At 41.4% G+C, this 14,313-nt stretch overlaps 1 protein-coding gene and 1 long non-coding RNA gene across 3 annotated transcripts; one reads left to right on the forward strand and one right to left on the reverse strand.

Moving 5' to 3' along the window:
* The first annotated feature begins 1 nt into the window (after window position 1).
* LOC131382089 (uncharacterized) lies at window positions 2–13,794 on the forward strand. The gene is made up of 3 exons (XR_009211261.1): window positions 2–78; window positions 1,151–1,237; window positions 13,550–13,794. It is a non-coding gene; the product is annotated as an uncharacterized LOC131382089 (long non-coding RNA).
* TREML1 (triggering receptor expressed on myeloid cells like 1) lies at window positions 8,642–14,043 on the reverse strand. Of its 2 annotated transcripts, XM_032141113.2 has the most exons (6): window positions 13,940–14,041; window positions 13,453–13,785; window positions 10,668–10,770; window positions 10,201–10,289; window positions 9,643–9,695; window positions 8,642–9,300 (listed from the first exon to the last, which is right to left on the reverse strand). In XM_032141113.2, exons 1-6 carry the CDS (start codon window positions 13,980–13,982, stop codon window positions 8,986–8,988), a joined length of 936 nt encoding a protein of 311 aa, XP_031997004.1. In that variant the 5' UTR covers window positions 13,983–14,041; the 3' UTR covers window positions 8,642–8,985. The 2 variants fall into 2 exon arrangements, with proteins under 2 accessions (XP_031997004.1, XP_031997005.1); XM_032141114.2 differs by lacking the exon at window positions 9,643–9,695 and having other exon boundaries at window positions 13,940–14,043.
* Window positions 14,044–14,313: the final 270 nt, after the last annotated feature.

A 14,313-nucleotide genomic window follows, 5' to 3' on the forward strand; every position in this document is an offset into this window, starting at 1 on the left:
AACTCTACCAGAAGTTAAAACCAGGAGTAGACGGAGGCCTGGAAGGCTTTAAGATGAACTGATTCCATCTTTTATAAGGTGAGATCCATTAGCAGATGAAAAACTATGACCCTAATAAAGAAATTGCCATTACTTAAGGAAGGCTGGTAGTGCAAGTGCCTTGGTGTTGCCCTCTTTTGGCACAGATAGGGTAATGGGCTCCTAAGAAGTCAAGGAGTCTTTTGAGAGGTACAAAGGACTGTGGGAATCCATTTCTCCATTGTGCTATGTGATTTGGGCATTCCCAGGTAAAATTGTGAGGTTGCCAGAGTATGTATAACTTTAGCTTTCTTCCTTTTTCTTCTCTTTGGAGTTGCCATCTTTGGCCTTTATCTGTTTGATGGTGTTTCTTCTGCTAAGTATGATCTTCCCATTGATTTCTTACACTTTATAACTCAATCATCTAGTGTCCATAGAGTGAATTTGCTAATGTTATGATAGCTGCAATTCGTTATTTACTTACTTGTGCTTGAAATACATTGTTTAAATCCTCTATCAACTCTGTGAGGCAGGTACTATTATTATCCCATATTACAGATGAAGAAATGGAAGCCTAGAAAGAGTTTACCCCAACAAACACAGCCACAAAATAGTAGAGCTGAGCTTCTAAGTCAGATTTGATTCCAGAGATTATGTTAGGCTATGCAGGCTTTCATGGGAACTAGGCTTTCCTGTACCCAGTCCTCACTATTCTCTTCAAATGGCCAAGATCAGAACTTTAAGGACAGGAAGAGAGAAGTTTATGAAAGGGAAGCCTGTACTTACCCTTTAAATCATGCAATCTATACATTTCCTCCTTCCACTTTTCTCCCTCTGGCTACCTTTCTTTTTCCTGTCCCTCTATTCCCTTCATCTTCCCCCTTGCATTCCTCCCATCTTACCCCTTCCTTTCTTTCTTCTTCTCACCTACTTTCTGTCCTCCTTCCTCATTCCTTTAAATTTCTGGGAGGTAATATATAGTAGCAGTCCAGACAAGGACTTTGGAATCAGATAGGCTGGGTTGAAATTCTAACTCTGCTGCTTATTAGCTGCATCCATTTGGGCATATAATTTATCTTCTATATGGCTCAGTTTCCTTTTCTGAAAGAAAAGTTTTCTTTTTCCTTTCTAGATGGAGTTAAAATATCCTCTTGTCCTAAAAATAGGACAAAAGACTGTCAATGTGAAGACTAAATGACTATAAAGCACCGGGCATATAGTAAGTACTCAGTGACTGGTAGCTATTATTATTGGTTCAGCTTTTATATTTAAAAGTAGATGTTACATTTATGTGATACAAAATTCAAGAGAAACAAGTGTGTAACAGTGAAAAACTCTTTCCCATCTCTGTCTTCCAGACACCAGTTGCCCTCCCCAGAGATAATCAGTGTTACCACTTCCTTGTGTACCCTAGCAAAATTATACTATGCACATGTAAGCAATAGTATATAGTTACTGCATCCTTCTTTCCCACAAATGGTGGTGATAGGTAATAACACCCTGCACTACTTCATCCTTTTTTTTTTTTTTTTTTAGCATTCCCTTTTGGCACTTTTTTTATTAAGATAAAATTCACCCTTTTAAGGTATACAATTCGGTGCTTTATAGTATATTTGTAAGATTGTACAATCATCACCTTTGTCTAATTCCAGAACATTTTTATCACCCCAAAAAGGAACTCCGGTCCCATTAGCAGTCACTCCACATTTCCCCTTCCCCTAATCTTTGTCAACCACTAATATATTTTCTGTCTTTAAAGATTGGCCTATTCTGGACATTTCATATAAATGGAATTATTATACATGGCCTTTTCTTTCAGTTAGCATAATGTTTTCAAGGTTCATTTATGGTGTAGGGTTACTTTTTATGGCCAGGTAACATTCCATTGTACCACATTGTGACACATGATGCCACATTTTGTTTATCTGTTCATCAGTTGGTGGACATTTAGGTTGTTTCCAGTTTTTAACTATTGTTATAAATAATGCTATGGTAAACATTCATGTACAAGTTTTCGTGTGAATATAGGCTTTCAATTCTCTTGCGTATATACCTATCTTGGCGTTTCCAGGAATTGTCAGGTCATACAGAAAGTCCGTGTTTAACTTTTTTTTTTTTTTTTTTTGAGACGGAGTCTCGCTCTGTCACCCAGGCTGGAGTGCAGTGGCGCGATCTCGGCTCACTGCAAGCTCCGCCTCCCGGGTTCACGCCATTCTCCTGCCTCAGCCTCTCCGAGTAGCTGGGACTACAGGCGCCCGCCACCACGCCCGGCTAATTTTTTGTATTTTTAGTAGAGACGGGGTTTCACCGTGGTCTCGATCTCCTGACCTCGTGATCCGCCCGCCTCGGCCTCCCAAAGTGCTGGGATTACAAGCGTGAGCCACCGCGCCCGGCCCGTGTTTAACTTTTTGAGGAACTGTCAAACTGTTCTCCAAAGCCTCTGTACCATTTTACGTTTTCACCAGCAATGATTAAGGCTTCCAGTTTTCCACAGCTTAGCCAACACTTGTTTTTGTTTGTCTTTTTTATTATAGCTATCCTAGTGGGTATGAAGTAGTATCTTATGATTTTTATTTATATTTCCTTAGTAACCAATGATGTTGAGCATCTTTTCGTGAGCTTACTGGACACTAGTATATCTTCTTGGAGAATGTCTATTCAAATTATATGCCCATTTTTTAATTGGAGTTTTTGCCTTTTATTGCTGCGTTTTACGAGTTTTAAAAATATATTCTGCATACTAGACCCTTATTGGATTTGATTTGCAAATATTTTCTCCAATTCTGTGAGTTGTCTTTCCACTTTCATGACAGAATCATTTTGCAAAACAAAAGCTTTTAGTTTTGATGAAGTCAATGTATCTATTTTTTAGTTTGGATCCTTGTGCTTTAAGTGTCATATCTAAGAAACTATCAACTAATCTGAGGTCACAAAGATTTACTCATGTTTTCTTCTTTTGACTTTTTTGTTTTAGCTTTGATATGTAGGTCTTTGATTTATTTTGAGATAATTTTTGTATATCATGTGAGGTCATGTTACAAAATCATGCTTTTGCATGTGGCTATCCAGTTGTCCTAGCACCATTTGTTTTTTAAAAAAAATTCTTTCACTCATTTAATTGTCTTGACACCCTTGTTGAAAATCAGTTGATCTTAAATGAATGGGTTTATTTCTGGCCTCTCCATTTATTCTATTGGTCTATATGTCTATCCTTATGCCAGTACCATACAGTCTTGATTATTGTAGCTTTATAGTAAGTTTTACAATCAGGAAGTGTGAATCCTTCAACTTTACTTTTCTTCTGCAAAATTATTTTGGCTATTCTGGGTACCTTGCATTTACATATGAATTTTAGGATTGGCTCATCAATTTCTGCCAAAAGGACAACTGTAATTTTGATAGGGATTGTATCAAATCTATAGAATAATTTGGGAAGGATTGCCACCTTAACAATACTAAGTCCTCTGATCCATGAAACTGGGATATCTTTCCATATATTTAGGTCTTCTTTAATTTCTTTCAATAATGTTTTGTCATTTTAATGTATAAATATTAGTCTTCTTTTGTTATATTTATGCCTAAATATCATATTCTTCTTGGTACTATTATAAGTGGAATTATTTTCTAAATTTCATTTTTGAATTATTCATTGCAAGTGTATATAGAAATGCAACTGATTTTTGCATATATATATATTTTTCTTTTTTTCCCAGACAAGTTAGAGAATGTGTATTCATTTTGCATCCTGAAACTTTGCTGAACTTACTAGATCTAAGTTTTTTTTTAGATTCCTTAGGATTTTATATATACAAGATCATGTCATCTAAAAATAGATGGTTTTCTTTCTTTCTAATCTGGAATCCTTTTATTTCTTTTTCCTCCCTAATTTCTCTTTCTTAGAACCTTTAGTACAATGTTGAATAAACGTGGTGAAGAGTGAATATTCCTGTCTTGTTCCCAATCTTGGGGGGAAAGATTTCAGTCTTTCACCTTTAAGTGTGCTATATGCTTTTGATAGATGGCCTTTATCATCTTGAGGAAATTCCCTTCTATTCCTAGTTTGTTGAGTATTTTTGACATCATATGGTGTCAGATTTTGTCAAATGCTTTTTTGGCATCTGTTGAGGTGACCATGTGGTTTTTGTCCTTTGTTCTATTAATATGGTATAATATCACATTGACTGATTTTTGTATGTGAAATCAACTTTGCATTCCTGGGATAAATCCCATTTTGTCATGGTGTATAATACTTTTTATTTGTTACTATATTATATTTGCTAGTATTTTGTTGAAGATTTTTACATCTCCATTGATAAAGGATGTTAGTCTATAGTGTTTTTGTTTTTGTTTTTGTTGTGATTTCTTTGTCTGTTTTTTGGATTAAGGTAATACTAGCCTCATAGAATGAGTTAGGAAGAATTCCCTTCTCATTTATTTTTTAGAAGAATTTGTAAAGGGTAGGTTTTAAAATTCTTTCAATATTTGGTAGCATTCACCAGTGAAGCCATCTGGGCCTGGGCTTCTCGTTGTGAGTTTTTTTAATTACTAATTTAACCTCTTTACTTGCTATAGATCAATTTTTTATTTCTTCTTGAGTCAGTTTCAGTAATTTGTGTCTTTCTAGGAATTTGTTCATTTCACCTAGGTTATCTTAATTTGTTGATATACAATTGCTCATAGTATTCCTTTATAATCCTTTTTCATTTCTTAATGCCAGTAGTTCTCCCTCCAATTTCATTCTTTATTTTACTGATTTGAGTCTTTTTTTTTTTCTTGGCTAGTCTAGCTAAAAAAGTTTATCAATTTTGTTGATCTTTTCAAAGAACCAACTCTTGGTGTTGTTGATTTTTCTCTATTATTTTTCTGTTCTCTATTTCATTTCATTCATTTCTGTTCTAATTTTTATTACTTTCTTCCTTCTGCTTGCTTTGATTTTAGCTTGCTCTTCTGTCTAGTTGCTTCAGGTAAAAGATTAGGTTGCTGTTTTGAGATCTTCTTCTTTAATGTAGGTGATTAAAGCTATAAGTTTCATTCTAAGCACTGATTTTGCTGCATCCCATAAATTTTGGTATATTGTGTTTATATTTTTATTTATCTCAAAGTATTTCTAATTTCCCTTGTAATTTCTTCTTTAACACAGCTGTCATTTAGAAGTATGTTGTTTAATTTCTACATATTTATGCATTTCTAAAATTTACCTCTGTTACTAATTTCTAATTTTATTCCATTATGGTAAGAGAACATATTTTTGTCTAATTTCAATCCTTTTAAATTTATGGATACTTGTTTATGGTCTAATATATAGTGTATCCTAGAGAATGCTGCATGTACACATGAGAGGAATATGTATTCTACTGCTGTTGGGTGGAGTGTTTTATAAATGTCTGTTAGGTCTAGTTGATTTATAGAGTTGTTTATGTCTACTGTTTCCTTGCTGATTTTCTGTCTACTTGTTCTATCCACTTTTGAAAGTGAGATATTGAAGTCTCCAACTATTACTGTTGAATTTTCTATTTCTTCATTTAATTCTGTCAGTTTTTGCCTCACATTTTTTGAAACCCTATAGTTAGGTGCATATATATTTATAATTGTAGTATCTTCTTGATGGATTGACCTTCTTATCATTATAAGATGTCCTTTTTGTCTCTAGTAACAATTTTAGTCTTAACTCTATTTTGCCCGATATTCGTATAGTCATCCCAGCTCTCTTTAGCTACTTTTCATGGTATATGTTTTTACACTCTTTCACTTTCAACCAACTTGTGTTTTTTAATCTAAAGTTTTTCTTCTATAGGCAGCATGTAGTTGGATCATGTGTTTTTAATCCATTCTGCCAATTTCTGCCTTTTAATTCGAATGTTTCATCCATTTACATTTCATGTAATTACTATAAAGTTAGATGTATGCCTGCCATTTTATTTGTTTTCTGTTTGTCTTATGTCTTTTTTCCTCTCTTCATCAACTGCCTTCTGTTTTGTTAAACAGATAATTTTAACTTTAGATTTATAATTGTTACTCTATGAAGTTCTCTTTTAAATCAGATAGATAGGGAGAAAGACATTTTTCTTAAGTAAACATTCCCTCTATTGATGCAAGTCTTTGGTTAATTTCCAGAGTTCTGAAAAAGTTGATTCTGAATATATTTGCCAGTTTTCTTGTTTCTTGTTGCTTTTTTTTTTTTTTTTTTCTTGAGAGAGAGAGTCTTGCTCTGTCACCCAGGCTGGAGTGCAGTGGCACAATCTCGGCTCACTGCAACCTCCACCACCTGGGTTCAAGCAATTCTCCTGCCTCAGCCTCCTGAATAGCTGGGATTACAGGCATGTACCACCACACCCGGCTCATTTTTGTATTTTTAGTAGAGATGGGGTTTCACCATATTGGCCAGGCTGGTCTCGAGCTCCTGACCTCAGGTGATCCACCTGCCCCAGCCTCAAAGTGCTGGGATTACAGGTGTGAGCCACCATGCCCGGCCTTCTTGTTGCTTTTTGGAGGAGAGAATTTTCAAAGGTTCTTACTCTGCCATGTATCAGTTTTAATGCATGAGTTCTTTTATGGCTTCTGAGTTTGGTTCATTCTTTAAAGGGCTCTTTTCTCTCTAAAATTATTTTAACTATTCCTCAATAGTCTTTCAACTATTTTTTAGGCCGACTTTATCAAAATAGTATTTACATATAGGGAAATGCACCCATTTTAGTGATAGGTTTTTGACAAATATATATACCTATGTAATCACTAGCACAATCATGATACAGAACATTTCAACCAAAAAAGTTATTTCAGGTCTGTTTGTCATCATTCCCATTCCATCAATACTCCCAGCTTTGGCACAAAATACTCTCATTATTTTTTTCATTGTCTCTGTGTTATTTCTCCTTTGTCATTTTTTATTTCACTCTTAAGTTGCCTAACAGTGTCTCTTTAATTTCATTTTATTTCAAAGAATCTGTTATTTTATGTATTAGTTATATTGTTTTTCTCTTTTAAAATTAACTGTTTGAGTAAGATGCTTAATTAAGAGTGTGAATTTTCCTCTAAGCACTTCTTTAACTGAATTCCAAAGGTTCTGATATAAGGAGGTCATCTCACCATGTTGCCTGCATTTGCTTTGCTTTATATTGCATGTGTTTCTTACTCTAAAATTTTGAATGGCAGTATTTTCATCCTAGAAGTTACTTTTACAACTATGACTTTGGTTGGTATTTATAGACTTCCTATCATGATCAATGATGGAATTTTTATATTTCCTCTTCCTCACCTCTCAATTGATTGTTATCTTTCTTAGTATTTTCCTTTGTACTCAAAAGTAAAAATACACTTTTTACTTCTGTCATGTTCTAAAAAGCTCTAAATATATTTAGACCATGGCGAGTTTTTCCAGAGGGTTCTTTTTAGTCTTTATTCTGCTCTTTTTTCTGCCACCTCTCCACTCCCCAGCAGGCAGTCCCTAGTCATTAGTTGATTGGTGGGCAAATTGGAGCCCAGGGCACACCGCTTGTCCTTCTTCCTGAGGTGCTTAAGCTAAGCTTAGGGCCCCTCCAGATGGTGAAAACCTCTTTATGCCTAGCTATTTGCGATTGTAACAAGACTGGGTTACTAAGCATTTCATCCCAATATGGGCAAATGCATACATCCCTCAGTATCTGTAGGGGATTAGTTCTAGAACTCCCTGTAGATACCAAAATCCATGGACGCTCAAGTCGCTTTTATAAAATGGTGTAGTATTTGCATCTCCTCATACACTTTAAATCATCTCTAGATTACTTAAAATACCTAATGCAATATAAATGTTATATAAATAGTTGTTATACTGTATTGTATAGGGAATAATGACAAGGAAAAAGTCTGTACATGTTAAGTACAGACATAACCATTTTTTCCAATATTTAAAGAAATATCTAATATTTCTTTTTTTCTAACATTTTTGATCCACGCTTGCTTAAATCTATGGATACAGAACCCATGGGTATGGAGGAATGACTATATTTTCAAATTGAACAGTTTCAGAAGAAATTCTGGCAAGTCCTTAAAGGCTCTTTCACCCCCTAGCCTGGACTAGCTTTCATTTATACTTGACCATGGCCATTCCCTTACCATTCCCTTTTCTCTCCCCTCAGTTCATTTCTCCATGGGGCCCTTCCCGGGCTCCAGAGTTTAGACCAAAGGAAACAGTGCTACCAAATGACTACCTAGTTAACAGACAGCCAGCTCTGGTAAGACTGATGTCTGTAAAGGTCTTCTGATGCTTGAAAATCCTTTGTCCTGCCAGGGAACAGACTTGGTGTCTATTTCCATTTCTGTCCTTATTCCTATTTCTTTCCAGTCCCATTTCTCACACACCATTTGTCCTGGGTCTCTTCTAACTTATCATTAACCTAACACCACCCCCACCCTATCATGTGCTTTCACATCATGTCACATATTCACAAGGTGCAGAGCAGAAAGGAGAAGAGCTTCCTTGACTCAAGCAAATGAATCTATACTTGGAGACATCATGAGATAAGCAAAAAATACTTTTGAAGAAGACTTTTCAGTGTCCCTTGAATCAAACTGCATTGTAGTGTTCTGACCGGGGAAGGAAACCATTTCCCCACTGACGAGAGACAGGAGATCATACAGCACAAAATTTAGACCAGAGTCTTTTCCGTTCACAGGCCAAGCAATTAGTCAAACTTGGGCAGTTTCCTTTCCCATTCAGCCATTAAGAGTTTGCACATCATTATTAGGGTTTATTTAGGCCAGTGTGTAATGGCAGAAGAACCAGTGGGGGAGTGGGGTGCAGGGAGGTCTTCCCCAAGACATCTCAGTCATGTCTGAGCATCACTTTCTCCAGTAAAGTTAGGACATTGGATTAGATCTTAAAGTCCCTGGTTGCTCAGATATCCTAAGGATCCTAGGGCATGAGCTGGCTGCATGGATGCACAGAACCCCTAGGGATGGTCCTCATGAGTTTAAAGTGTGATGAGCAGCTTAGCTGGATGGAGTTTGATTGTTAGGTGGATTCTGGGCTGGCCCACACGAGGCCCCTCCACCCTTGTTCCCTCCCGGGAAGATTACTGTGGCATATGTCACAGGCTTGGAGCAGACCAGGACCTTAGGAGGTAGAGGGGGCAATGAGGATGGAGCTGGGAGTGAAGGTTTTCCTGGTGGGGAATCTAGAGGTAGGCTGGTGTAGGTGGTATTGTCAAATGAAGGTGGTGAGTCGAGCCTAATGTGTGGTACATCCAAAGGCAATGCACCAGCCAGTCCAGAGTCACTGATGTGGTGGACCACTGAGGAGGGATTCTGTAACAAAAGCAGGCAAATCAGGAATGCCTCCCTCTGCCCCAGAACTCCCTTTGGTGGGAAGCCCAGGACCATAGTAGATCTATCTCTTGAATCCTGAGTATGTCAGTGGGCAAGAGGGCTTCATTGTGAAGATTTTCAAGCCCCAAGTTTCTCCCCAAATCTGGGAGGGTGGGATGCCAAGGGAGACCATTAGTGTCAAGTTTACAGCATTTAGGAAAAGGGTTTGGACCCCAACTAGGTCCCAGTCCTTTCTCCAACCCATCATCCTAGGACCTCTCAGTGAGTGAGATGAATGGAAAGTCTGGGGAGTTTGGCTGCGGGCCTGCAGAGGCCTCTTACCATGCCTGAAACTCTGCTGCTCAGGAATCGGCCACAGACAGCAAGCCTGTTCCCTGGCAGGACAGACAACAGCAGCATAGTCTGCTTTCGGGGCTGGCTCAGAGCCCTTCCCTCACTCCCTTCCTTCAGAAGCCTCTGAAACCTCTTCACTACTGCAGACTCACCTTCCCCACTCCCACCACCAAACCTTTACCCCTTCCATCTCCCCAGCCTTCCATAAATCTCCCCACCTACTTACTGCTTCCAGAGCTCCCTTCAACCCACCTCAGCACTCAGCCTACCTCCTGAGACCCTTTCCCCACCTTCTCCAATGCCTTTCCTCCCATTGCATTGCCCTACCCTTTCTAATTCCTGTCTTTCCGAAGACTGCTCCCATTGAATCTCCTTCCCTCCCCTCCATCCCTCAGCCCTGGGAATTCTAGGATATGGGGGCCTTGAGACTTAAGCCCAGGCAAATCCATTTGTAGGGGGATTGGACCTAGACTCCTGGCCTCATCTGCACAACTGGTGGATACTGGAATGGTAGGGCCAGGCTGAGATAGGAAGATAGCCACCTACCTTGTTTCCTCTTGGCCATCACAGCAAACAGCACCACCGCTGCCACCAGCAGACCTACCAGGAGCACAGCACCCCAGATCAAGGGGATGCTGAGGAACAGAAAGGGATAGACAGGCTTAGACCTGAAGCCTGTGGGGAGCTGCTGGCCAGGAGCCCTGGAGCAGTGACAGAAGGGTTACATTCTTGGTTGGGAGAGGGAGATGAAATAGAATGAGGGGAGCTGACTGAGGTAGGGCAGAAGAGGAACTCATTAAGGTATCCTGGCTAAAGAATCACTAGCATGAAGGGACCATTGCTGACCCAGGACAGAGAAGTATGTATCTGTCTGTCTGTCTGTCTGTCTCGAAGTTCACCAGAGGTGGGAAGAATCATAGGTTTTCCCCTTCGATTTAGTTTGGAGGTCTAAACAAGTCATTGTCTCCACCACCACCCTTCTCCTGGCCTCCCAAATCCAATCTTATCAGTACCTCTTCTCATCCTGGCTGGGTTCCAAAGGGTTGGCACTGCCTGCAGGGTCTGAGAATGCGTTCTCAGCCAGACTGCCAATCTTATAGGTCTCTTCTTCTTCCTCTGTCAGGCCAGGAACGGAGTCAGAAGGAAACATTTACTGAGTGCATGCCCGTATGGGCAGGCTTCAATATCCTGTTGAGGTCTGAGGGACTGGAGGAGTGGAGCCAAGGAAGGAGAGGACCCCAGGAAGAAACACAGAAAGGGGAGGCTGGGATGTTCTTTAGGGGCCTGTCACTCCACAGATCAGGAAATGACACTGGCTCTTTATGTCTTTACCTGGTTGTGACTACACCCACTTTTCCCTCTACCAGCAGCTCCCCCCATCTTCCCGCTGCATTTCTTCCCTTTTACCTGCTCTACCCCTCACCCTCCTGGCCTTATCAAGCTGTTCAGTCTGTGTAAAAGCACCTACTGGATGATCTGTACCCACCTCTCCTTCCCACCCGAATAGGTTTCTCCAGTTCTCATCCTCAATGGTGACATAGCTCCTGGATCTTATGGGTCTTAAATGGGGCCTCCTCACATACCTGCAACCCCAGTCCAAGCTCTGCCCTCAGGACTGAAGGAAATCTGGCTGGGCCCTCATGTGATGCAACACTAACCAACTGACCCTTGCTGAGAGGCTTGCTGGGATTCTGAGACTCAGTTTGAGGACAAGGCTTCTGTCACCCATATGATATGTTTGACTTCTGGCTGCAGGACTTGGGGTTGGTTTCTCTGGGCCTGGAGACTTGTCTTAGGAACCTGGCCAGTCCTTTCAGACCGACTGGAATGGGGCCTTGCCTTGTTCTTGAGAGATTCACCATTCCTACTCCCCATCCTATGCCACACCAGGAACTGGGGTTGCTGTGGCACATGTCCTGCCCTCCTGGTGCCCATTAGGCTGCCTTTGACCACCTTCTCTGAAGCTAAATGCTTGCCTGAGCTGCAAGCCACATCATCTCTGGATGCTATGCACCACCTGCCTGCCTGAACATCATCCTCCACAGCACCTGCCCCATGGCAGCAGGTCGGGGACCCAGGTCCCTGCCTCCCTGACCCTCCTCCCAGGGAGTCTCATCTTGTCACAATTTGCCTTTTAGGGAGTTAAAACTTGAATTTAGTAACTCAGAGTGTCAAGGAATGAGGAGGGCAAAGGATTACAAGGATTAACAATGTATTTATAATATAAAACAATAACCACAGGCTTGAGATGAGAAGGATTCTAATGACAACATAGTCTACCCTCTTATTTAGACGGAAAAAAAACAAGGGAAGGGGCCAGGGGTGGTGGTTCATGCCTGTAATCCCAGCACTTTGGGAGGCCAAGGCGGGCGGATCACTTGAAGTCAGGAGTTCAAGACCAGCCTGGCCAACATGATAAAACCCCGTCTCTACTAAAAATACAAAAATTAGCTGGGCATGGTGGTGGGCACCTGTAGTCCCAGCTACTCAGGAGGCTGAGACTCAAGAATCACTTGAATCCGAGAGGCCAAGGTTGCAGTGAGCCAATAGTGCCACTGCACTCTAGCTTGGGCAACAGAGTGAGACCCTGTCTCAAACAAAACAAAATGAAACAAAATAAAAAACAAGGGAAGGGAAAATGCTCTACTTAATTTTATTATTTGGGGATTGGGCATAAAATACTTGAGAAAAGGAAGACCTAAAGGTGAAAAAATGGCCAGTATCCATAAAAGAAAAGGAGTGGCTGTCTGTGCTTCAGGTAGCTGACCATTTTTTAGTTTTAGAACATCCTATCTTTCTTTAAAAAAAACCCCGTTTTTAATATTTTAAAATTTTATTTTAACAAATGCTTATATACTAGAAAAGTTATGGGCTGTGGGAATGAAACCTGCAAAAACAGTGTCTTTAATACTGAAAATAGGGTCAAGAATATTGGCTTAAAATATTAATCACATTTTTGGCCGGGCGCGGTGGCTCACGCTTGTAATCCCAGCACTTTGGGAGGCCGAGGCGGGCGGATCACAAGGTCAGGAGACCAAGACCACGGTGAAACCCCGTCTCTACTAAAAATACAAAAAATTAGCCGGGCGTGGTGGCGGGCGCCTGTAGTCCCAGCTACTCGGAGAGGCTGAGGCAGGAGAATGGCGTGAACCCGGGAGGCGGAGCTTGCAGTGAGCTGAGATTGCGCCACTGCACTCCAGCCTGGGCGACAGAGCGAGACTCCGTCTCAAAAAAAAAAAAAAATATATTAATCACATTTTTGCATTTTTAAAACGAAAGGAGTTGAAGTTGTTCAGGAACTGAATGTACCTACTTGTAAGTGAGACATACTAGATGCCCTGTGAAGACTTATAAAATTAATTAAGGTATGAATTCCATAATTCTTAAGCCGTCAAGCCCACTATTACAGGAATAAAACACTGGAAGCTACAAAAATTAATTCTGGTTTATACACTCAGATTCAACATTGCTTAAAATATTTCTAATTAAAAAAATAAGTTAGCATCAAGTATGTTGAAAATGCTGGAAGAAGAGGCCAAGTCCCTGGGGTGCGAAGAACATGCCTTCCTGTGGGGAAGCGCAGTAGTGTGGAAGGGGGAAAGGGATGGTTTTCAGCTGATTTATCTCAGACTTCCCACCCAGTTTGGTTTCCGCTCCCTGCAGAGCTGTCAAGAGGATATCTCCTCGGAATGCCTCCTCCCAAGGGGCCCCCACTTCTCAAGAACCCAAGAACCCTGGCAATAGGTGGGGGTGGGGAGGGTAGGTCCAAGGGGTGGTAGCTGGCCTAGGATAACTCACCTGGGGGCAGTATGTTCAGAGAGACTCTGTGCAAAATCTGGGGCCCCCTGGCCCCATCCACCATGCAGCCATACTCGCCAGCATCCTCTTCCTGCAGGGTAACCATTTCCACCTGCAGCAGGCCCCCACCCAGGTCTGTGAGAAACGTACGCCTGCCCGCTGGAGCTCTGCGATCCACAGCTGAGGACACCAAGGGCTGGCACCCTTCTGGCAAGAACCGGCACCACACCTTCTGAGCCTTGACATCCTGGAGCCTGTAGTGGCACTGCACCAGAATGGAGCTTCCCACGGGTGCCTGCAGCACCTCGGGGAGGCTGCCAACTATGCCCTGACCTAGGGAAGGAAAGGAGGTGAGAATTTGGGGCAGGAGCCGGGAGCACCTCCCAGCCCAGCTGCTGGTATGGGTGTGGCATTCACAATAACACGTTACTCCTGGGCATGGGCTGAGTATATGGGGCCCGGAGCTGCAGCTCCTCCTGAACCTTACCTTCTAGTCCCAGGAGCAGCAGCAAGAGCAGGTTGGGGCCCATGGCTGGGCAGAGAAATGTCAACTCCTGGGCTTGCCTGGGCACTGATGCAGCATTCTCCTGAGGGCAGGAAACATCTGCCTCAGACAGTCACGTGGGGTGGGAGAAAGGAAATGATGGGCACATCCAGGGGTGGGGAAAGGGAGTTCTTCCAAGCCCTGGTTGGCTCAGTGCTCAGGAACTGCCCTGAGGGTAAGGGTGGGCAAGACAGGATGAGAAGACCCAAAGAAAGCTAGAAGCCTGCAGGGGCTGTGGCCCAGCTAGGGTGAGACGGGAGGATTGTGACAATTGGAGGACAAGAGAGAAAGAGGAAAGATGATCTTCAGGATCTTCC

The sequence above is a fragment of the Hylobates moloch genome, unplaced genomic scaffold, assembly GCF_009828535.3.
Source record: "Hylobates moloch isolate HMO894 unplaced genomic scaffold, HMol_V3 SCAFFOLD_20, whole genome shotgun sequence".
NCBI classification, from domain to species: Eukaryota; Metazoa; Chordata; class Mammalia; order Primates; family Hylobatidae; genus Hylobates; species Hylobates moloch.

Excerpts from the sequence above, each read along its gene's own strand:
- TREML1 (XM_032141113.2), bottom strand. The coding sequence starts at position 13,982 with ATGGGCCCCAACCTGCTCTTGCTGCTGCTCCTGGGACTAGAAG. Across the intron at positions 13,786-13,939 it reads GCTGCTCCTGGGACTAGAAG|GTCAGGGCATAGTTGGCAGC; the intron begins GTAAGGTTCAGG and ends TTCCTTCCCTAG. Across the intron at positions 9,696-10,200 it reads GATGGCCAAGAGGAAACAAG|GGAACAGGCTTGCTGTCTGT; the intron begins GTAGGTGGCTAT and ends CTGTCCTGCCAG.